A 23,562-nucleotide genomic window follows, 5' to 3' on the forward strand; every position below is an offset into this window, starting at 1 on the left:
ACTTTCATACATTGAAAACACCATCCCTGATGACTTTAAATGCAGAATATTATAAATTGGATTAGACCCTGGGAAAGTCCCTCCAATCACGACCCTCTGAATACGCTTGGAAAATTAAACCTGTAATGTTACGTTTCTCCAATAAGCACATTGTCATAAGCACAAACGCATCTTGTCATTTGGCACTGAAGAAGAAGGAGACTTGGATTTATATTGCATCTTTCATGATCTCAGGTTTTTCATGGCAAATGAAGTACATTTGAAGGGTATTTACTGTTATAATGTAGGAGATGCAGCAGCCAATTGGCACACAGCAAGTTCCTACTGTGATAATGACCAGACAGTTGGTTTCTTTGTGATGTTGACCGACGGGTGAATATTGGCCAGGACACTAGGAAGAGCTTTTCGTTAACACAGTACCTTGCGATCTTTTATGGTCACTTGGGAGTCCAGGTGGTACCTCAGTTCAATTTCTGTTCCTAAAGACAGCACCAGCACTTCCAACAGTGCAGAGCTTCCTCAGTACTGCTCTGGGCAAGCCAGCCAGAACTAAATGATCTAGCCTCTGGAGTGAGGCTCAAATCAGGAAGGAGCTGAGCTCGAGGGGCTCCTTTGCACTGAGTTAGATTACTGGCACAGTAGGGTGGACAACACAGCAGACTGATGACTGGTACAGCAGAGTGGGCAGCACAGTAGACAGATGACTGGCACAGCAGGGTGGGCAGCACAGTAGACTGATGACTAGCACAGCAGGGTGGGCAGCACAGCAGACTGATGACTGGCACTGCAGGGTGAGCAGCACAGCAGAAAGATGACTGGCACTGCAGGGTGAGCAGCACAGCAGACAGATGACTGGCACAGTAGGGTGGGCAGCACAGTAGACAGATGATTGGCACAGCAGGGTGGGCAGCACACCAGACAGATGACTGGCACAGCAGGGTGGGCAGCACAGTAGACAGATGACTGGCACTGCAGGGTGGGCAACACAGTAGACAGATGACTGGCACAGCAGGGTGGGCAACACAGTAGACAGATGACTGGCACAGCAGGGTGGGCAGCACAGTAGACAGATGACTGGCACAGCAGGGGGGCAGCACAGTAGACAGATGACTGGCACAGCAGGGTGGGCAGCACAGTAGACAGATGACTGGCACAGCAGGGGGGCAGCACAGTAGACAGATGACTGGCACAGCAGGGTGGGCAGCACAGTAAACAGATGACTGGCACAGCAGGGTGGGCAGCACACCAGACAGATGACTGGCACAGCAGGGTGGGCAGCACAGTAGACAGATGACTGGCACAGCAGGGTGGACAACACAACAGATGACTGGCACAGCAGGGTGGACAACACAACAGATGACTGGCACTGCAGGGTGGGCAGCACAGTAGACAGATGACTGGCACAGCAGGGTGGACAACACAACAGATGACTGGCACAGCAGGGTGGGCAGCACACCAGACAGATGACTAGCACAGCAGGGTGGGCAACACAGTAGACAGATGACTGGCACAGCAGGGTGGGCAGCACAGTAGACAGATGACTGGCACAGCAGGGTGGGCAACACAGTAGACAGATGACTGGCACAGCAGGGTGGGCAGCACAGTAGACAGATGACTGGCACAGCAGGGTGGGCAGCACAGTAGACAGATGACTGGCACAGCAGGGTGGACAACACAACAGATGACTGGCACAGCAGGGTGGGCAGCACAGTAGACCTTGCAACCCTGGGCTGAGCAGGCGAGGCAGCAAAAATCATCTGGGTTTCCCAATTTCACTCATCTGAACCCTGTTGAATAGTGAGCGCGGAGGGGCGGCACGGTGGCGCAGTGGTTAACACTGCTGCCTCACGGCATCGAGGTCCCAGGTTCGATCCTGGCTCTGGGTCACTGTCTGTGTGGAGTTTGCACATTCCCCCCGTGTCTGCGTGGTTCTCACCCCCCACAATCCAAGAAAATGTGCAGGGTAGGAGGATTGGCCACGCTAAATTGCCCCTTAATTGGCAAAATACAAAAAGAGGAAGAGTGAGGTGTGCCCAAGTGTGAGAGCCGGGCTTGGCTATGATACTACCCCGCCCCCTGAGGCTGCCAACTCTGGATGCTTTTCCTGGAGTTTTCATCACAGGACCTCCTGCCTCTAACAGGCCCACCCCCACATCCCTGCCATTGGTCGGCTGAAACGTCCATCACTGCGGTGCCCCGCCTTCTCACTGCCAGTACAAAAGATACACTCAATTCCTCGCAACCTGCCATCCAGATTTTTGTTCCCCCAACATTCCATTTTTAAAAAATAGAACAGACCAGGAAATATGTTGAAATAAATGTCCCCCCCCCCCCAATGTAAAAACACCATTTTTATTTGAATGTCCCTATCATTTCCCCTCCCTGGGCTTGTTTGCAGTGGTGTTTTTGGGGGGTTCGTCTTTAACCCTATCGCAGACTCTGGGACAAACCACCGGCGCAATGAATGGGCTGAGGAAAGGGAGCTTTGTTCAGGGAATAAACAATAGGACTGAGCTTCAAGTGGGTCCTGAGCTAAGTGTGTGACTTGACCTTATCGGTTGAGGGAGGCGCGTCCTGCTGTGAATTCAGCCTCTGACAGTCACATTGATGGGGATGAGCTCCAGGCCGGTGACCGTGGGGTTGTATACATCGTGCAGCCTGCCAGACCCCGGGCCCTGCAGGCAGAGCCGTGGCTGCTGGCCGGGCGCAGCACAATAGTGTGTCCGGGACTCCGGAGTGCTGCTGCCTGCCTCCCCCTGCCTCCTAGAGGAGTGGTCCAGGGCTCATTATAAATACCAGCTGCAGGGGCTGGCACAAAAGCAGACGCCTATAGCAGCGAGGAGTGAGGGTCCTTTAACTGGAGAACACATTAATCTGTCATGGGCTGATTTTTTTTCTCCTCTTCATTCCTGCTCTGCTGTGCACACGCTCTCTCTATCTCACATTCACTCACACACACACTCTCTCCAACACTAAACTGAACGTCGTCAATGGTCTGCTGGATCTGAACCACACCAGAGTGTCTTACAAGATGGGAAATACTCCTTCTCAAGGCATGTCATCCAAATCTCCATGCATTGTTAAATAGAAGGTATTTATTTGTGTTCTCAAATGCAGCGTTGCTGGTGACTTGATATGGTGGGGTGGGGGGGGAAATCTGTTAATGCTGGCAGAGGGCCGGCTCTGTTGTAGCAGGGAGGGGGAGAAAAAGAGGGAGGGGGGGTTGCTGTCAACTCTCTTCCAGGTAAGTAGACAAGGCACGCTCTTCAAAGGAGGAAAAAAGCATTGGTGCCTGAGCTCACTCTCTATCTCTGTGTGTGTACTGCATGCCTGAAGGATACTATATCTTGTCGTTCGTGTACAATGTCGCTACCTCGTGATATCTCCGGGACTAGATGAGGGGTATCTGTTGCGAGATGAGCTCGGCTGCTCAGTAAAAAAAAAAGGCTGTGGCTGCCTCTATCTCTCTCTTTGACTCTCTGTTTCTGTCTCTAATTGTAAAGCTGCTCGGAATGAACAATATCTCGATTCTAACTGCTGTTGTGTAAAAAAGTAATGTGGCTTGTTGGCTGAGGTACACTCAATACAGTGAATATTCTACTTGCTGTTTGATTCTATTGCCAGAGGGACGGCTGGGTTTAACTGACATGTTCTGTACAAATCCCAGAGCAACCTGGGCAATATGGGGGACGAAGAATATTCTGCCTCCTGTGGCAATGAATCTGTTGCTTTTACCTTGGTGCTGGAGTTCAATATCGTTTGTAGCCTTTTTCTTAAAAAAAAATCTGAATTGCAATTTTTCAGTTTGCAGAAAAAAACCAATGTTTCATTTTGCATTAAGTAGATTGTGCATGCAGTGCTTGACTGCAAGGGGGTGTGTGTGCTCCATCTGTGTGTCAGTAGCACTGGTGTATCTTAAAACTAGAAGCACTCGCTCTCTATCTGGGCGAGCTAGGTGTGTCCAGTTTGTGAATCACCCAGGCTCAGTGGACTGTTAGGGAGGGGAGAGTGGGATTTGGGGGGGGGGGTTATGAAAAATGAAATGAAAATCACTTATTGTCACAAGTAGGCTTCAAATGAAGTTACTGTGAAAAGCCCCTAGTCGCCACATTCCGGCGCCTGTTCGGGGAGGCTGGTACGGGATAAGCTGGTTAGGATAATATTTGTCGGAAAAATAGGTCGGGCAGTTTGGAAATAATGGGCTTAAATGATTTTCTCCCACTCCCCACTGCCACCTTCCTGGGATTTTGACAGCTGGGCTTGGCTGCCTGGACCAGAGTGGTTATGTAAATAATTTATTCCTTTTCCGGAATGACCTGAAATATTGGACAGACGCTGAGGACCGAGCACAGAGTCTGTCACTCGCTGTGTACATTTCATGTCGCTGGTAGTGATCAGGGGGGGAGATTGTTGAGGAAAGGGGGCACTTCAGAAAAAAACAAGTTGCTTGTTTCAGTATGAGGCTTTTAAAAATGTTTTTAAAATATATGATGGGCACAAGTCGTGGATGATGATGATGTTATTTATCACCAGTGTGTGTTTCTCAACCTGATTAAGTGCAAGGCAAGGGGCAGAGGTGCTAGCAGGCTGGTATGGGTACTAGCATACTAGATCTCAATGGGGAATTTAATAGAGGTATTCAAATTCATGAAGGTAGAAATAAGGAGAAACTGTTTCGAGTGGGTCTTACCGACCCACTCGAAACAGTTTCTCCTTATTTCTACCTTCATGAATTTGGTAATTCGCCAAAAAGCCAGAAGTGAGGTGCAGGGGATTATTTTCAAAGGACGAGTTGCGATATGAAACTGGTTCCTTGGCAGGGCGGTGGAAACAGGCTCAATAGTAACTTTCAAAAGGGAATTAGATAAATGCTTGAAGAAAAGTGAAATTTACAGAGCTATGGAGAGCGAGCAGGGGATTGTGCGAATAATTGGGCAATTCTTTTAAAGAGAGCTTCGTCCTGCATTGGATCATTCTATTCATCAGCCTGAAATGTAATTAACAATACAAGTCACCATTAGTTGAAATTAAAGCCTGAATAAATAGTTGGATTTCATTCATTATTAGCATAACACTAAAATAACAGCTTTGTGTTCAATGACATTATTAAATGTGCTTTTGTAAATGTAGGGCTGGGTTATCCTGTCCTCCAGCTGTCTGTCTCTTGGCAGCGGGCCATTCGCTGGCAGCGGGATTACCATTGAAGCCACCCCAGGCCACCGGGAAACCTGCAGGCCGGACTGCCCTGCCAGCGGGGAAAAAAAATCCCAATGGCCGGAGAATTCTGGTCCAGATTTATATGTCATTAATCCCAGGCCACAGTGCGATGACCAGATATTGGGCTGGGTTCTCTGATTCTGGGGCTATGTCCCCCTGCTGACGTGGGAACGGTGGCATTTTGCTGGGGGCTAGCGGGAAGGCAGCCAGCTCGAGCTGCCGAATCGCCCCGGAGAACTGCCGGGTCCGTGGCCGCGGATGGGCACAGCGGTGGCCTGCAGTAGCTGCGCCGTGCTGCATGGCGATGACCGCTCGCGGACCCGGCCAGCGAAATAGTTCCCCCCCCCTTCGGCCGACTTGCACGACCTGGATCACCCCCCCCCACACACAGTGCCCCCAGCCGCGAATAATGTCCCCCCTTGCCCACAGATTGCCCCCCCCCCCCCCATTTGTGGCTGCGCTGGACTGAGTCCGCAGCCTCCATGCCGAGTTCCCAACGGGTGAGATCATGAGAGACCCACGCGGTCGGGAACTCAGCCAGTTGGGGGCAGAGCATCGGGGCGGTGGCAACCCATGCGGAGCCCCTGATTTGGTTGGAAACGTCTCTGGTCACTGGTCGCCGAACATGATTTCGGTGTCGATGACTGGAAAATCCAGCCCATTGACTCGAAAACCAGGACTTGGATATTTAAAGCATGTTAACTTGTGTGAATGTTCGCTAATGTAGGGTAGGGTGCTCTTTCCAAGAGCCGGTGCAGTCTCGATGGGCAGAATGGCCTCCTTCTGTACTGTAAATTCCATGTTTATGTTAATGTGACGAATAGTTGGTGTAACTCTGGAAGACCCTGGGCGGGATTCTCCGTCCCACCAGCCCTGTTTTCCGGCACATCGCACCCCCACTAACAGTAGGCTTCCCCACCCCTACACTGTCGGGAAATCCAGGTGCTGCCAACGAAACGGAGGGTCCCGAGGCAGAGAATCCCGCGGGGGTGTTTTTTGAATTTCTGCATGTGACCATATTCTGTCCGCTGTCCCTGTGATGTGTCTGTTTGCAAGAAAAATATGAAAACTACGTGCACTTATGTAGCCTGTTTCCCAACCTCCAAACATCGCAAAGCACTTTACAGCCAATTAAACTCCTTTCTGAAGTACCAATGTCAGCTAATTTGCACATAGCAAGCTTCCACACGCATCCTGGCGATAACAAACAAATAAACTGTTTTGTCATGATTTTTGTGGAGGATTAAGTGTTGGCCAGGGCAGTGGGGACAAGTCCATTTCTCTTATGTGAAACAACGGCGTGCGATTTTTCTTGCATTCACCAGAGAGAACAGATTGGTCCTCGCTTTGCGATCGTATCTTAAAGCCAACAGCACCTTTGACAGTGCAGCACTCCCACAATACTGCCACTGGGTGTGTAAACCTAGATTAAGTGCTCAGATCACTGGAGTTGGATTTGAACTCACAATCCTCTAATTGGGAGGTGACCATGTCTCCGAGTGATGCTTCAGTGTAGCACTGAACATCAATTGTAAGATATGTTCTGTGGATAAAACCGAAGATCACCAAGTTTCTGTTTATTACGCATACTTATATCTAGCTGTATGTTTCCAGCTGTTGTACATTTCCAGTGGGATTCATGCATCTCTCAACAGCCACCGCTCACAAACACTTTGAAGACAGTCTCAGGAATTATAATCCTCGGAGTTTGTTGAGGCTGTAATTGGAGTGAGATATTCCACAAATCTCCCTTGTCTGGGGCTGCAGGAATCTTGTCCTCGCATCTCTCCATCCTGAATATCAAATCATAACTACAGAAAAGGACATTTTCGAAACGGGGGAAAGCAATTCGGCAAAAGTAAAAACAGCTTGTAGCTCCACATCACTGAGACAGGTGTGGGGTTACAGAATTGACACAGTTTCCAGGTCAGAGACATCATCCCGAATCCCTGGGATAGTGGCATTTATATGGCTGGGAGTTGCTTGCGATGTTAGAGCAGCTGACAAACACAACCTACAGCTCCCAGCTGAGGTCCCTTCAGCTTTTCTCCACGTTTAGTTGTAAAAGGAGACACCGGGCCCCCAGACAAGGGAATCGATCTTGCAGGATCAATAACACAGCATAGTAATGGTCTGGACCTTTCACAATGCCTCCAACTGCATTTCAAGGGCATAGAGAAATAGAATTTCCTGGGAAGGGTCCAGGACAACCCCCCCCCTCCCCCCCCCCCCCCCCCCCACACACACACACACTCTCCCGCACCAATCTTTAAGTACATTGTAAGTACATTGCACTGACTGAATGTGGAATCTGCAGTAGGAATATCCACCATCCCCACAGCCCACAACCCAAATTTAATACACCAGGCTAAAAAGAATGGTGTTAGTGGAACTGAGGGAGGGGGAGGCACCGTAAAATCTATCCCTTCAATTCTCCAATTCCCCTACCTTCTCCACCCACCCAACCCCTCCCTTGACAAGCATACAGGGAATAACGTCTCCACTCTACTCCAAAGAGTGCCGTGTGATCTTCATATCCACCTGGGGAGATAGACAGGGCTTCGGTTTACCATCTCATATAAAAAATGGATCTCCAACCATGCAGCACTCCGTCAGTACAGCACTGGGTGTGTCAGTCTAGATTAAGTGTTCACGTCTTGAAGTCAGACTTGCCTCACATTAAGAGCATGGAGCATCTCCTACCTGAGCAAGAGTGATGAGACTGCCCTCCATAACACTCACACTCCAATCCTCGGAAGGCTCAGAAGAAAGATCCAATGCTGGACGGAGTCAATTCGAGCAGAAATTCCCAATTTCAGTTCTTCAGTGTTACCGGGTCAGCTGATGACAGACACAAGGGTGCTACTATTGACCTCAGTTTTCCTACATTAGGCAGAGAAACGTAAATCTGATCTTTGTCCAATGACCCCTGCTGGGAGAGTACTTTAGTGGACCATAGCTGAGAAGTGCATAGAGCATGCCTTGATAGCTGTGCAGTTCGCACTGTTTCGGCTGGTAGTTAATAAATGGCCACTTCTGTCCATGTGGAGTTTGCATATTCTCCCCATGTCTGCGTGGATTTCACCCTCACAACCCAAAGGTGTGCATGTTAGGTGAATTGGCCACGCTAAATTGTCCCTCAGTTGGTAAAAAAAAATTGGATACTCTAAATTTAAAATAAATAAATAAATAGCCACTTGGATGAGAGTGACTGGAGTCCATTGAACCCATTGCAAACTTCAGTGGACAGGTAAAGAATGTTAATCACTAGCTGCATGTGGGCTGAGTGGTGACCATCTAGCAATGGAAGGAAAGAAATCAATAGAAAAAAAATGTCCTCCAAAAATCAGTAACAGATCAAATAACGGTAATGGACTTGAACTATCCCTGCACTCTGTCACTGAGGTTGAAAGATGAAGGGGGTTAATGTTAGGTCTCTTGTCCAATATGTATAACTTCTTACCTGTTTCATATTACACAAAGCTTTGAACGTGAATCCAACAACTTTAAAAAAACCTGATGATCTGGGTCATTACATCATTGCAATTTTGTGGGAGCTTGCTGTGCCAAAACTGGCTGCTGTGTTCCTGACATTTGAAAGCTTTAAAAAAATGTTTTAGATTACCCAATTATTTTTTCCAATTAAGGGGCAATTTAGCGTGGCCAATCCACCTAGCCTGCACATCTTTGGGTTGTGGGGGCGAAACCCATACAGACACGGGGAGAATGTGCAAACTCCACACGGACAGTGACCCAGAGCGAGGATAGAACCTGGGACCTCAGTGCCGTGCGGCAGCTGTGCTAACCACTGCGCCATCGTGCTGCCCGACTTTGGAAGTTTTTAATGTGCGTGTTGGGCCATCCTGATGCTGTGAAAGGTGTTAAATAAATGGGGGTCTTTTCTTTAACTTTGGGACCAGGTCGTGATTAAATAAAGTAATTTAGAACATTACAGGGGTAAATTGGTGGTGCTTTTGTGTTTGTCCGGTATGTTTGGCCAGGTAACATGGAGATGTTAATCCTGGTCATCTTTTGTTTCATAAATTGCTGAGTTCACTGGTCACACGCCGGAAGGAGGGATGACTCGGATGTAGGTCGGAAACACTGCAGCTCTCATTCCGGACCGACATTCCCAGCGACTCTAACATTTGCTAGTGAGGTGATAGTAAGTGTAGGGCAGCATAGTTGTTATGTTGTGACACTGACAATGATCTGTAGAAACAAGTTTAAAAATCCCTCCTGGGTAACGGGGGCATGTAAACCCAGTCTAGCTGTTCTGGGAGATCGTGGTAATGTCACTGGACAGGTAATCCAGGGGCCCAGGCATGGGTTTAAAATGCCGCCACGGCAGCTGGTGGAATTTAAATTCAGTTAAAAGATCTGGAATTATAAATCCTATGTCAGAAAAAGTGACCATGGCAGTTGTGGTGATATGCATCACTGTAAATACACAAGGGGTTAATGCAAATACACTAAGACTAAATAAACACTAGAGGGAGCACCAGAGACATCATGACACACAGACATTCAACCAAGAGGTCAGTAAGATAGGACCAATGGGCAGTCAAGACACCCAGAGGTGACACTACCACAAGAGGGCAACCCATATAAAAGGACAGGGCACACATGCTCTCTCTCTTTCCACAGGCGACACACAGAGAGAAGGACAGGGGCAGATCAGAAGCATCACACCCACCGCATGGATTAGAGCAGACTGGTTAGTTAGACTGAGTTACTATAGCAAGATTAGCAGGAGAGTCAAACTCAAATAGAAGAATTGTTAACTGTTCAATAAATGTGTTAAAAGTCTGAACCTTCCTTTGTCAGAGTATGCATCAAGGAAGCAGCTTATGCTACATGAAGAAGCATAGCACAACAACAGTTATCATCGATTGTTGTAAAAACCCACCTGGCTCATTAATGTCCTTCGGTGAAGGAAATCTGCCGTCCTTACCTGGTCTGGCCTGACTCCAGACCCTCAGCAATGTGGTTGACACTTAATCACCCTCTGAAATGAAATGAAATGACCCAGCGAGTGCCACAACTCAAGGGCAACTAAGGGTGGGCAACAAATGCTGGCCTTGCCAGTGACACCCATATGAAGGAATATCAAAAAATAAATAAATCTGGAATTTACAGGTCGTTGAAAAAAACTCTTCTTTTGGTCACCTGTCCTAGTTTTTCCTGGTGTGGTTAATTTCATTTTTGACTGCTAATACTCCTGTGAAGAGCTTTGGGATATCTTGCTCTGTTGAAGGTGCTGCAGGAATGCATGTTGTTGTTGTACACGCATGGTTACTTGGGGATGGTATCAGAGGATTGCGTGAGGAGCCTTTGTGCTTTATGGACAGGACATTCCAGCAGGAGGCTTCCACTGAAATTGAAGCACCAAATGCATGCTACAGGCTAGCACCCGAGTAACAGCCCCTTTGAGACACAGGGCTCCGCAGGAATTCTGGTTGCGTGAAAAGTGCGTGAGCCTGAAATAGCATCCACCTGAGCAAAGCTGCACAGCACGTTCGAACATGTAGCAAAGCCAGGTCATGCGTAAAGACATGGGTAAATAAAACTATTTAATTGAAGTGATGTTTGCAACAAAATACCCACGCTGACCCTTTTGGGCTGCTAATAGAAGCCAATTTGGAGAAGTCTCTAACGGCGCTGAAGCATAGACAGAACTGAAAAGGCAAACAAGGAACAAGTGACTGCTGATTAAAATTACCAGGATATACATAGTGACGTGCCTATACTTCCAGTGCACACGAACACAGTGTTAATCAGCAAATAGCTTGTGCCACATAGCCGTCAGTACCATGTTACATGATCTGATGGTTGCTGTTAAAAAATTCATGAGTTATTTCTCCCTGAAATGTTGATGTAGTTCAGGTCTACGGATCAATCCTGATGACTGCAGCGTTGTTACATACTTGATATTACGAATTGAGGGAGGGGTTGTGAGGTAAGGTTGGAAACTGTGGGTTGGACTTTATTCCTGGTGGTTTCATCATGTGACCTCTTGTCTGCAACAGCTCCGCCCATACTCCTGCCATTGGTCACCTGGCATGCCCATCATCTCGGGGCTCTATCATGTCCAGTCAGAGAAACGGCCAGACTGTTAGTTACCTCAAACGGGCAGCATGTGGCGCAGTGGTTAGCACTGGGACTGCGGCGCTGAGGACCCGGGTTCGAATCCCGGCTCTGGGTCACTGTCCGTGTGGAGTTTGCACATTCTCCCCGTGTCTGCGTGGGTTTCACCCCCACCACACAAAGATGTGCTGGTTAGGTGGATTGGCCACGCTAAATTGCCCCTTAATTGGAAAAAAAAAATTGGGTACTCTAAATTTATTTTTTTTAATGTATCCGTCAAACAGCCTTTTTTTTTGATCTCCAATCTAAATATTCAAAGAAAATGAAATGATCATGCCTGCATAGTTTTTAATATCCCGGTAGTTTTACGTCTGGGTGTCACCTGCAGCAGTTTCCTGCATGTGAATCTTTAATTGCTGGAGGGTTGGAAACACAACAGGGAGGTTAGAGGACAGTTAGTGTGTCTGTCTGTTGGCCTCAAAATAGTGGTGTTCATTTTCCAATCAAGATGTAAACGGTATCTGAGCCCAACAAAGTGTTACAATTGGCGACTAAAATGTTACTATTGCACATACCTGTATCTTTGATCGGCCCAACTTCCTTTCCATCACATGACTGACCGGGAGCCTCTCTCACTCTGACTGCACCTTGACACGCATTGAAAAGATTTTCAGGTTAAAACTCAAGTTTGGCTGCCTTATGAACAACCCTCCCTTGGTCATCAAGTCCTGGGGTGGGAATTGTAATCAGACCTTCTGGATCAAGGGTAGGGACTCTATCCACCGCACAGCAAGAGAGGCTGTTTCGGCATGGGGTTGTTCTCCTTAGAGCAGAGGAGGCTGAGGGAGGACCTGACTGAGGTGTACAAAATATAATAATCTTTATTGTCACAAGTCGGCTTACATTAACACTGCAGTGAAGTTACTGTGAAAAGCCCCTAGTCGCCAAGAAACTTTTACCCTTAGTAGAGGGGTCAATAACCAGGAGGCATAGATTTAAGATACAGGGAAGGAGGTTTGGAGGGAATTTGGGGGAAAGCTTTCTCACCCAGCGTGTGGTGGGAATCTGGAACTCGCTGCCTGAAAGGGAGGTGGAGGCAGAAATCCTCACAACCTTTAAGAAGCATTTTGATGAGCATTTGAAATGTCATAGCAAACAAGATTACAGACTGAGTATTGGAAACTGGGATTACAATCGATGGGTACTTGATAGGCCATAAGGCCTCTTGCTGAGCTGTAAAACTCTACCACTCTCACTCTAATCACTCCACCATTGAAAGCCGTGCCTCCAGCCCCTAAACTCTGGAAATTCCCCTTAAAACTCTCCGCTTCCCTCTCCTTTCAGATGCTCCTTAAACCTCTTTGACCAAGCTTTCTGTGACCTAATGATAGAATCCCTACAATGCAGAAGGAGGTCATTCGGCCCATCGAGTCTACACCGACCCTGTGAAAGAGCACCCCACACCCAGGCTCACGCCCCAAAGTCCCACCTATCCTTTTGCACATTAAAGGACAATTTAGTATGGCCAATCCACCGAACCTGCACTTCTTTGGACTGTGGGAGGGAAACCGGAGTGCCCGGAGGAAACCCACGCAGACACGGGGAGAGCGTGCAAACTCAACACACACAGTCACCCGAGGCCAGAATTGAACCCGGGTCCCAGGTGCCGTGAGGCAGCAGTGCTAACCACTGTGCCACCTTATGTGATTGGGTGCCACATTTGACCTGAATGACTGCATGAGGGCCGGGGGTTTTCGTGATATTTTTCAGACTTAATGGTTAATAGATTTGCTCCTTCTTTGACTCAGAAAATCATTGCTTGACTGGCTCCTTAATACTCACAGCTTAAATAGTAAAATACATTCTGATTTGGAAAAGGATATCCTCATCAATACATTGTTGTGACCAACCCAGGAGGTTGACTAGAGGGGAGCTGGTTTCCCTCTTCTCACCTGCTTGTAATAGAGTTGACCCCAGTGTGGAATGGAGATGTAAAGTTGTCCGTGGTTTAAAATGGCTGCCTATCCAATTAAGCCAATGGTCTTTTTTGCGATATGACAATGATTCCTCCCCCCCCCCCCCCCCCCCCCCCCCGCCCCCCGCCGGGCCAATAGTGTCCCTAACCCCACCCCTCCTCAATGGGCTTGAGCAGTTGATAGTGTGGTGAATCTGGAAGTGATGATTCTGAGACCCTATCCTCAGTGGAAAGTGGCATTCCGAGGAAACTGGACATGCCACTCGTTATTTCCAAGCGGTATCGCTGCGGATCACAGCAAATTTCAGCTCAGCAAATTTACCCCATCATGAATTAAGCTGCTGAATAATGTTTGAAGAGGAGAAAGACATCTATCATATAAACAATGTATTTCAGATAACAGTTAAAACACATTTCACTTGTGATACTGTAGTGCCAGTTATGCAGCATAGTCAATAATTATACGAGGTTTCGCAAAGTACTGAGATAAAGTCTGCCGGCACTGCGCACTCGTTTATACTGTACATAAAATATTTACAGATTCTTTGTTCCGCATTCCCACTTGCACATGAAGCATTGGCAATTGAACAACATACTGGTGAGGAGGCTGGTGGCACTGTCCCTCCTCGTGAATGGAGGAGGACATCCCCAAGTCGGCACTGAGTGTATATTTCAGCCCTACCTTTCCAGGGAAGTGTCTACCTCAGCCCTGGGTAGCACTCTTGCCTCTTCATTCGAAGGTTCTGGGTTCAAGCTCTGTTCTGGATATTTAAACTGATTGACACTTCAGTCCAGTAATGCTGCAGTGTTTGAGGTACTATCTTTTAAAGTGTTGCTTCAGATGGATATAAAAGCTCTCACAGCACTATCTGAAGAAGATTAAGGGTGTTCTCCTGGTTACTATTTGTCCCTCAAATCGCTGAAAGAAATGATCAGCTCTCTTGTAATAATAATAATCTTTATTAGAGTCACAAGGTGGCTTACATTGTACCAGCCTCCCCAAACAGGTGCCGGAATGCGGCGACTAGGGGCTTTTCACAGTAACTTCATTTGAAGCCTACTAAAAGCGATTTTCATTTTTCATTTTTCACTGCAATGAAGGTACTGTGAAAATCCACTAGTCGCCACACTCCGGCGCCTGTTTGGGTACACAGAGGGAGAATTCAGAATGTTAGGTTCACCTAACAGCACACCTTATCACATGACTGTTTGTTGGAAGCCTCAGGTGGTACAATGGTTAGCACTGCTGCCTCAAAGCGCCAGGGACCCGGGTTTGATTCTGCCCTTGGGTCACTGTCTGTGTGGCGTTTGCATGTTCTCTGTGTGGGTTTCCTCCGGGTGCTCCGGTTTCCTCCCACAGTCCAAAGATATGCGGGTTAGGTGGATTGACCATGTTAAATCGCCCTTAGTGTCCAAAAAGGTTAGATGGGGTTATGGGGATAGGGTGGGGGCATGGGCCTAGGTAGGGCGCTCTTTCGGAGACTTGGTTCAGACTCAATGGGCCGAATGGCCTCCTTCTACACTGTAGCATTTCTATGATTCCATGATCCTGTGTGAAAATCAGCTGTTGTGTTTTCTACATTCCAACAGTGGCTATATTTCAAAAAGTAATGAATGGGTCATAATCCTGAGGTAGTGAAGCATCCAATCAGATATATATATATACAGTTTCAAAGTAAAACCATGGATTCAGTTTTAGAGGGAGCAGAGTTCTTCTTCCTTCCCTTCAGGGTCAATGATTGGAGAAGACCAGGATTTCTTCACAAATTAGAAGAGTTAAGGATGTGAGAGGCTGTGGGAATCGGAAGAGCCACTCCCACATCTCACTCCTTCCATTCATCAAATGCTCTGTCATGGATTCGCGGCTGAGAGACTTAGCCACCCAAGTGAAACATCTAACCTCCGATGCGATCTTCCAGAATGTTCTATTTGACCGCACATACTATGTTATCTGTTGTTGGCCAATTATCGTCTTTGGTGTGACACCTCCATGGCCGGGACCGAGTTGCATTCACATTCAGTCTTTTCTACCAATACCTTTCCTTAGCAATCCTCCATCTCCTTCTTAATCAGCTATCCTTCCAATTCTTTTCCATAGTTTTGATGAGCATGATTCTGAGCTATTGTACTATGCATCAAAATCCCCACAGTAACGTGGGTGACACAATAGCACAGTGGTTAGCACAGTTGCTTCACAGCGCCAGGGTCCCGGGTTCGATTCCCAGCTTGGGTCGCTGTCTGTGCGGAGTCTGCACGTTCTCCCCGTGTCTGCGTGGGTTTCCTCCGGGTGCTCCGGTTTCCTCCCACAAGTCCCGAAAGACGTGCTGTTAGGTAAATTGGGCATTCTGAATTTTCCCTCTGTGTACCCGAACAGGTGCCGGAATAGAACAGAGAACATACAGTGCAGAAGGAGACCATTCGGCCCATTGACTCTGCACCGACCCACTTAAGCCCTCACTTCCACCCTATCCCCATAACCCAATAACCCCTCCTAACCGTCATGGCCTATCCACTTAACCTGCATGACTGTGGACTGTGGGAGGAAACCGGAGCACCCGGAGGAAACCCACGCAGACACGGGGAGAACGTGCAGACTCCGCACAGACAGTGACCCAGTGGGGAATCGAACCTGGGACCCTGGCGCTGTGAAGCCACGGTGCTTTCCACTTGTGCTACCATGCTGCCCTAGTCACCTGTGGCGACTCGGGGATTTTCACAGTAACTTCATTGCAGTGTAAATCTAAGCCTACTTGTGACAATAAAGGTAAAGATGATTAATGTTGGCAACCCTCCAGGATTGGTTTGGAGGTCAATTCAGGAATTGAAGGGTCAATCTCCAGGGTGCTGCTGTGTGTAACCCTGGAGACAAATGATCGGGACAGTGTCTTTGAATATTTCTCTTGACCAGATATAAAAATATTGAAAATGAGAAAAAGCTGTTTGGTTGTTGGTCAGGCATCATCCAATTGTATAATGAGTCTCCTTGCTTTCCACGTTACATAGGAGAGCTGTGCGTCACAAGAATGTTGGCTGATGAAAGGCTGGAGAATGGGGGGCAAGTCATGTGATGAAATCTCCAGAAATGCATTTAATCACAGTTGGCAACCCTACCACCCAGAGACTAACTGGGTGACTCACCAAAGACCCTGAGCCAAGGTTGTCAAGGTAGCAGTGTCACAGCCCTAGAATACTTTTTATTTTAAATTTAGATTACCCAATCCATTTTTCCAATTCAGGGGCAATTTAGCGTGGCCAATCCACCCAGCCTGCACATCTTTGGGCTGTGGGGGTGAGACCCACTCAAACACGGGGAGAATGTGCATACTCCACACGGACAGCAACCCAGAGCCGGGATCGAACCTGGGACCTCGGCGCCGTGAGGCAGCAGTGCTCACCACTGCACCACCGTGCTGCCCCTCAGCCTGGAATACTTTGACTAACTGATAAAAGTTCTTCCCAGGGAGGGGGGTCACATATCTTGGATAAGCAAATAACTTGCATTTATAAAGCACCTTTAAGGTAGCAAAGCTTCTCAAGGTGCTTCACAAGTGCGTTATCAAACAAAATGTGACACCAAGCCAAGTAAGGAGATGTTAGCACCCATGACCCAAAGCTGTGTCAAAGAGGTAGATTTCATGGATGGTCTGGGGAGGGTGGGTAGAGAGAGATTAGAGGGAGAGGAAGGGAATTCCAAAACTGGTGGCCTGGGCAAAGGCTGGCAGAGGCATGGCCGCCAGTAATGAAGTGAAGAAAATCAGGATGCACGAAAGGCCAGAATTGGTGCAGCAGAGACATCTGTCACAGGGAAAATGTTCAACACCATTATTAATGATGTTATAGCAGGGCACTTGAAAAATTGAACTCAATCAGGCAGAGTCAACATGGTTTTGTGAAAGGGAAATCATGTTCAACCAATTTATTGGAGTTCTTTCAAGGAGGCACATGTGCTGTGGATAAAGGGGAACTGGTGGATGTACTGTACTTAGACTTCCAGAAGGCATTTTATAAGGTGCCAGATCAAGGGTTATTGCAGAAAATAAGAGCGCACGGTGTAGGTGATAATATATTGGCATGGGTTGAAGATTGGCTAGCTAATAGAAAAAAGTTGGCATAAATGGGTGTTTTGGTGGTTGGCAGGATGTAACGAGTGGTGTGTCACAGGGATCAGTGTTGGGCCTCAGCTTTTTACAATGGGTGAAGGGACTGAAGGGATGATTGTTAAATTTGCTGAATCACAAAGACAGGTCGGAAAGTAAATTGTGAAGAGGGCATAAGGAGGCTACAAACAACTTAATTGGTGAAAATGAGTGAGCAAAGATCTGGCAAATGGAGGATAATTTTAAAAAACAATTCCAATTAAGGGGCAATTTAGCGCGGCCAATCCACCTAGCCTGCACATCTTTGGGTTGTGGGGGTGAAACCCACGCAGACACGGGGAGAATGTGCAAACTCCACATGGACAGTGACCCAGGGCTGGTATCGAACCCGGGTCCGCGGCGCTGTGAGGCAGCAATGCTAACCACTACCCCACCGTGCCGGCCCGCAAATGGAGTATAATGTGGGCAAATGTGAAACTGTCCATTTTGGCAAGACAAATAAAAAAGAAGCTTATTATCTGAATGACGAGATACACAGAACTCTGAGGTGCAGAAGGATCTGGCTGTCCAAGTGCATGATCACAAAAGGCAAGTTTGCAGGTCCAGCAAGTCATTAGGAAAGCTAATAGGATGATATTGTTTATTGTGTGGGGAATTCATTGCAAAAGTAGGGAGGTTATGCTTCAGTTGTACAAGACATTGGTGAGACAACATCTGGAATACTGCATACGGCACTGGTCTCGAAATTGAAGAAAGGATGTAAATGCATTAAAAACAATTCAGACAAAGTTTACTAGACTAATACCAGGAATAGGCAGGTTGTCTTTTGAGGAAAGGTTGGAGAGATTAGGGGCAGGATTCTCTGTTCCTGCGGCTAAGTGCCGATGCCGGCGTGGAATCCGTGGTGTTCCGCAACCAGCAAATCGGCGCAGAGCCCTCACCGATTCCGGTGAGGGGCTAGCACCGGTGCCGTGTGATGCATCTGCGGATCATGCAGAAAACGTCCGGAGAATGGCCACGTCCCGGGCTGCGCATGCGCACAGCTGACAACCTGCACCGGTCGCGCCGTACAACATGGCCCCGGCCGTGCGTGTAACCTAACCTGCAAACCGCGTCGTCGTGCCCCCCCCCCCCCCGCGCTCTAGCAGATGCCCCCCGGCCAGTGGCACAGATCCCGGCGAGCGTGGTGCCGCTGGCCAGTTCGCAGCCGGCACCCCGGGTTCCTGACCGCTGGGACCACACGTGTCCCGCACCATTGAGAACTCGGCCCAGTGGGGGCGGGACATCGCGGGTGGGCCGGTCGATGACACGCCATCGCCGTTGAAACGGCGCAAGGCGCGAGTCACGATAACGCCAATTTGGAGGGGACGGAGCATGGCGGACCGGTGTAAAACCGGCTCCGATTCCGATTTTGGCGCGTAAATCCACTCTCCGCCGATCGGCGAACACAATTTTGGAGTCGGCCTACGGAAAACCCTGCCCTAGGTTTGTAACCACTAGAGTTTAGAAGAGTCAGAAGTGACTTGGTCAAAACTGAGAGGATTTGACTGGGTGGATGTGGAGAGTATGTGCCCTCTTGTGGGAGAATCTAGATCTAGGGTCACTGTTTAAAAACAGGACAGAGGTGTAGAGATTTGTTTTCTCTCTGAGGCTTTGAGTCTCTGGAATTCTCCTCCCCCAAAGGCAGTGGAAGCGGAATCTTTAAATTTGTTAAGGCAGAGCTGGATTGATTCTTGATGAGCAAGAGGAGTAAAGGGTTATCAGGGGTCGGCAGGAATGTGGAGCTGAGGTTATAATCGGGTCAGCCATTGTCTTATTGACTGGCATAGCACAATCGAGGAGCCGAGTGGCCTACTCCTCCTAATTCGTATGTACGTACATATGTTCATTGGCATGTGTGAGGTTACAGAGATGGGAAGGGTGGAAGCCATGGGGGGAGCAGGGGGATTTGAAAATTTTGAAGACAAGCCTTGCCAGATCAGGAGGCATTGGGGGTCCCTGAACACGGGAGTGACGGATAACCAGTGCCTGATGTCTGTGAGACTCCGATCTATTTTGTTTTACTTGTCTCTTATCCTTTCTCACAGGATTCAAGGAGACACAGCATAATGTTAAGGTGCCAAAAGGGAATTCAAGTTTAATTTAAATGTTAGCAGATAGAATTGTGGAGCAGTTTACTGGTGAGGAAATGTGCCCACAAAACCATGGCAGGGTTTAAAAGACACAAATGGACTATTGGTCCTATAATCACAGCAAAGAGCCTGCTGGGAGATTAGGAAGAGTAGGCGTGATGGGCCAATGATTTAATTTGGCCTAAAACATTTAACTGTTCTTTTTTTAAATATATATATATTTAGAGTACCAAATTCATTTGTTCCAATTAAGGGGCAATTTAGCGTGGCCAATCCACCTAATCTGCACATCTTTGGGTTGTGGGAGGAAACCGGAGCACCCAGAGGAAACCCACACGGACACGGGGAGAATGTGCAGACTCCACACAGGGAGTCACCCAAGACCGGAATGGAACCCAGGAATCTGCCGCAGTGTGACAGCAATGTTACCCACAGACATATTTTATTTATTTGAAAAATAAATTTAGAGTACCCAATTTAGCGTGGCCAATCCATCTAACCTACACACCTTTGGGTTGTGGGGGTGAAACCCACGCAGACACGGGGAGAATGTGCAAACTCCACACAGACAGTGACCCGGGGGCCGGAATTCGAACCTGGGACCTCAGCGCCGTGAGGCAGCAGTGCTAATCACTGTGCCACGTGCCACCCAATATTTTATTAATTATACACACATCTCTGTGCAACAGTGACGCACAGGAAATAAATACTTGCATTTATATAGTGCCTTTCATAACTCCAGTACATTCACGGTGAGTTACTTTCAGGAGTGTTGTGAGGAGAGCAGCAGCCAAGTTGTGCGCAAGCTCCCGCAAACAGCAACATGAGCAAATAATCCGTTTTGGTGATCGTGTTTGAGAGATCAGCACCAGGGAAAATGTCACCTCTTCGAAATAACACCATGGGATCTTTTACAGGCGTCTGAAAGGGCAGGCGGTCAGCACTGTATCTGAAAGACAGCACCTATGGTAGTGGAGCACTCTGTCAATACCACACTGGAACGCCAGCCTAGTTAACGAGTTTGAACCCATGACCTTTTGACTGCAAGGCAAGACTACTGTCCACTGAACCAAGGCTGACACTTCCAGCTTATGCCCTGGTTGTAATATGGCATTTGGAAGGTTGTTAATGAAGTTTCCAGTGTTGCAGAGGGTGGATTGCCTTCAATGAAGCAGCTGTGTAAATTCTACTTTGTTCTTGTGTAATGAAGCTTTCATTTCTGCTTCTATGTTCAGGGCGGCTGACGGACAAATTACCCACAGATCAATGACTGGAACAATTAGAGGACTAATTTGGTGTTTTTACGGCTGTGCATTTTCTGATGAACCCTTTTAACGTTTCGTGTTCAACATTTGGAATTGCATCACCAGGGATACCGCGCGGTGATGAGCATTGTTTTCGAGTGTTGGGACATGTCCCCGACAGAGACTGGGTGGAAGATACACTGGCCAACAGAAAACTTTTGTGGAGATTATTTAACATTCCTCCGATTTCCAGTTTAATCCAACTGTTGGGTCACTTATTAGAATGGTTAACAGAGAATTAACAGAGAATTGGTTTAACTGCTAAGATCACCATCGGGAGTGGACCATTCAGCTCCTTGAACCTGTAAGATTATGTTTGATCTGAATTTGATCTCTATTCGACCCTTGTTTCCCCTCACCCCCACCCCCAATATCATTGTGTAACAAACATCTATCCAGCTCAGCCTGCGAATTTTCAATTGTCCTCCAACATCAACAGCTTCTGGGGGAGAGAGGTCCAGGTTGTGTTTCCTGACATCATCCTTGAATGGTCTAACACTAATTTTAAAGTTAAGCCTCCCTTGCTCTGAACTCCTATCAGAGAGAAAATAGTTTCTCCCTAACAACCCTATTGAATCCTTGATAGACCTTAAACACCTCAGTTAGCTCACCAATTAATCTTCTGTACTCAAGGGAATGCAAGACTTGCCTATGCAACCTTGGCTTCATAATTCACCCCTTTCTGTCCCAGTACCATTCTGATGAAATCCGACTCAAGCATCACCTTGTCCCATTCCCCACTCCCTCAGATTTACAATTTTAAAACAATTTCCCCACAGCCTTGACCCACCATATCTTTGTAACCCCCTTCAGCTCCACATGACTCTTCCTCCATCGCCCCCCCCCCTTCCCTCTGCTTAGCCTGTTAAACCCACAAAGGTGACAAAATCTTCTGATTGCATTGAAACAACATTTCTTTTCCTTCTTTGCTCCTGTCCGCCTCCCCTGAAGGCAACAGCTCCAAGCTGATCTCAGTCACCTCCCAGTACTTTACCCAACTTTGTCAATTGTGAATATCGGGAGGCTGTTCAACAATGGGACAGCACAGTAGCACAAGTGGATAGCACTGTGGCTTCACAGCGCCAGGGTCCCAGGTTCGATTCCCCGCTGGGTCATTGTCTGCACGTTCTCCCTGTGTGTGCGTGGGTTTCCTCCGGTTTCCTCCCACAGTCCAAAGACGTGCAGGTTAGGTGGATTGGCCATGATAAATTGCCCTTAGCGACCAAAAAAGGTTAGGAGGGGTCATTGGGTTACGGGGATAGGGTGGAAGTGAGGGCTTAACTGGGTCGGTGCAGACTCGATGGGGCGAATGGCCTCCTTCTGCACTCTATGTTCTAATGGGGATCTGTCTTGGTCAAGTCCACATGAGCTGGTGCACAGGTCTCTGATTAGCTGGTTCTCCCTATCTTCGGGACACTAAGGCTAATTGCAACCTTCCCACTACTTGTGGCTGAGACTCCGACTTGACCACTGTTCAAACCTGGGGTACTGCACCTCTCTTGGGCAGAAGCTCAGGATTGAGGATGACTTGCTTCCAGTCTGGTTCGAGGGGCTCTGAGGTGGCTGATAAGTACAGGGTGCGGTCTGCAGAATGTGCCACATGGGAGCCAATTGAGCCTGAATTTTCATAGTCAGCAGGGGAGAGGAGCAGCCGAACACCAATTCTGGAAGTCCTGTCCCTGAACCCGGCTTCCACCATTTCCACCGAGAAGGCAAGGAAGGAAAATGAAAGATATGATGACAGTGAGAGATGAGGAGGATGGGAGGAGTGTCATGTGGAACATAAAGACAAGCATAGATCAGTTAGGTAGAATTGACCTGTTTCTGCGTTACAGATATATTTATCTAACCCCTTACAATGAACGGAATGTCGCACTTTGCCTTTCCCAGCTGCTTACTGAGTTTTATTGAAACCCAATACATCAGTCAAAGCAAACAGGAGAGGCAGATGTGTATAATGATGCACGTTTGTTGCAGACGCTACCACACAGATAATATGAATCTTTGCAACATTCTGTTACTGAATATGGATGAAGAGTATGGATAAAAGCGACTGATGAATTAGAGATCTGGACCATTGGGACATAGGAAATGAATCTTTTACGAAATGTTTAGACCTTGTGCAGCCTGCTCGATGATGATGGAAGTTCCTTTTCTCTTTGCTGCATTGTTACTGAAGAAAGATGAGATGTAGACGTTACTGCACATTGCAGTTAGCAGGAAAGAAAGAAATAGATGTAATTACCGAAACATTTATCTTCACTCAATATTCCCACGGCCAATTTACTTCCCTCGCTTAAGAGAGTCAAGTGGAGGGAAAGCATTCCCTCCACAACAATAGCTTTCATTTGGATAGCGCCTATAATATATAAACATACACCATAGTCAGACAGGCAAAGGGCAGCTGGTCTATTGATTCTATCTGAGTAGAACATAATAAAACCTCTTGAGATTCTTCACAGGAACATGTTCAAACAAAGATGAGACATTAAGCCACATAAGGAACATAGGAACGGGAGGAGACCATTCAGCCCCTCGAGCCTGTTCCACTATGCAATGAAATCATGGCTGATCTGCAAGCTAACGCCACAAAATTGCCTTTGCTGCATATCCCTTAATGTTTTCAGGTGATAAAAATGCATCAACCTCAATTTCAATAGAGGGAGATTTTAGGAGAGCTGATCAAATGCTTGGTCAACAAAGTAGATTTAAGGAGGGTCATTAAGGAGAAGAGAGGGACACAGAGGTTT

At 47.6% G+C, this 23,562-nt stretch overlaps 1 protein-coding gene across 14 annotated transcripts in view; it reads left to right on the forward strand.

Moving 5' to 3' along the window:
- The first annotated feature begins 2,841 nt into the window (after positions 1 to 2,841).
- Positions 2,842 to 23,562, forward strand: part of srcin1a (SRC kinase signaling inhibitor 1a) — a 685,230-nt gene continuing 664,509 nt past the window's right edge. For 9 of the 14 annotated variants that reach the window (XM_072487461.1, XM_072487462.1, XM_072487469.1 and 6 more), the window contains exon 1: positions 2,842 to 3,053. In XM_072487461.1, coding sequence (XP_072343562.1) covers positions 3,032 to 3,053 — 22 coding nt within the window. In that variant the 5' untranslated portion in view covers positions 2,842 to 3,031. Of the gene's footprint in view, positions 3,092 to 23,562 lie in introns of all 14 variants that reach the window. The other 5 variants (XM_072487470.1, XM_072487474.1, XM_072487473.1 and 2 more) reach the window with 2 other exon arrangements.

This window comes from Scyliorhinus torazame, chromosome 21 (assembly GCF_047496885.1).
Source record: "Scyliorhinus torazame isolate Kashiwa2021f chromosome 21, sScyTor2.1, whole genome shotgun sequence".
NCBI lineage: Eukaryota > Metazoa > Chordata > Chondrichthyes > Carcharhiniformes > Scyliorhinidae > Scyliorhinus > Scyliorhinus torazame.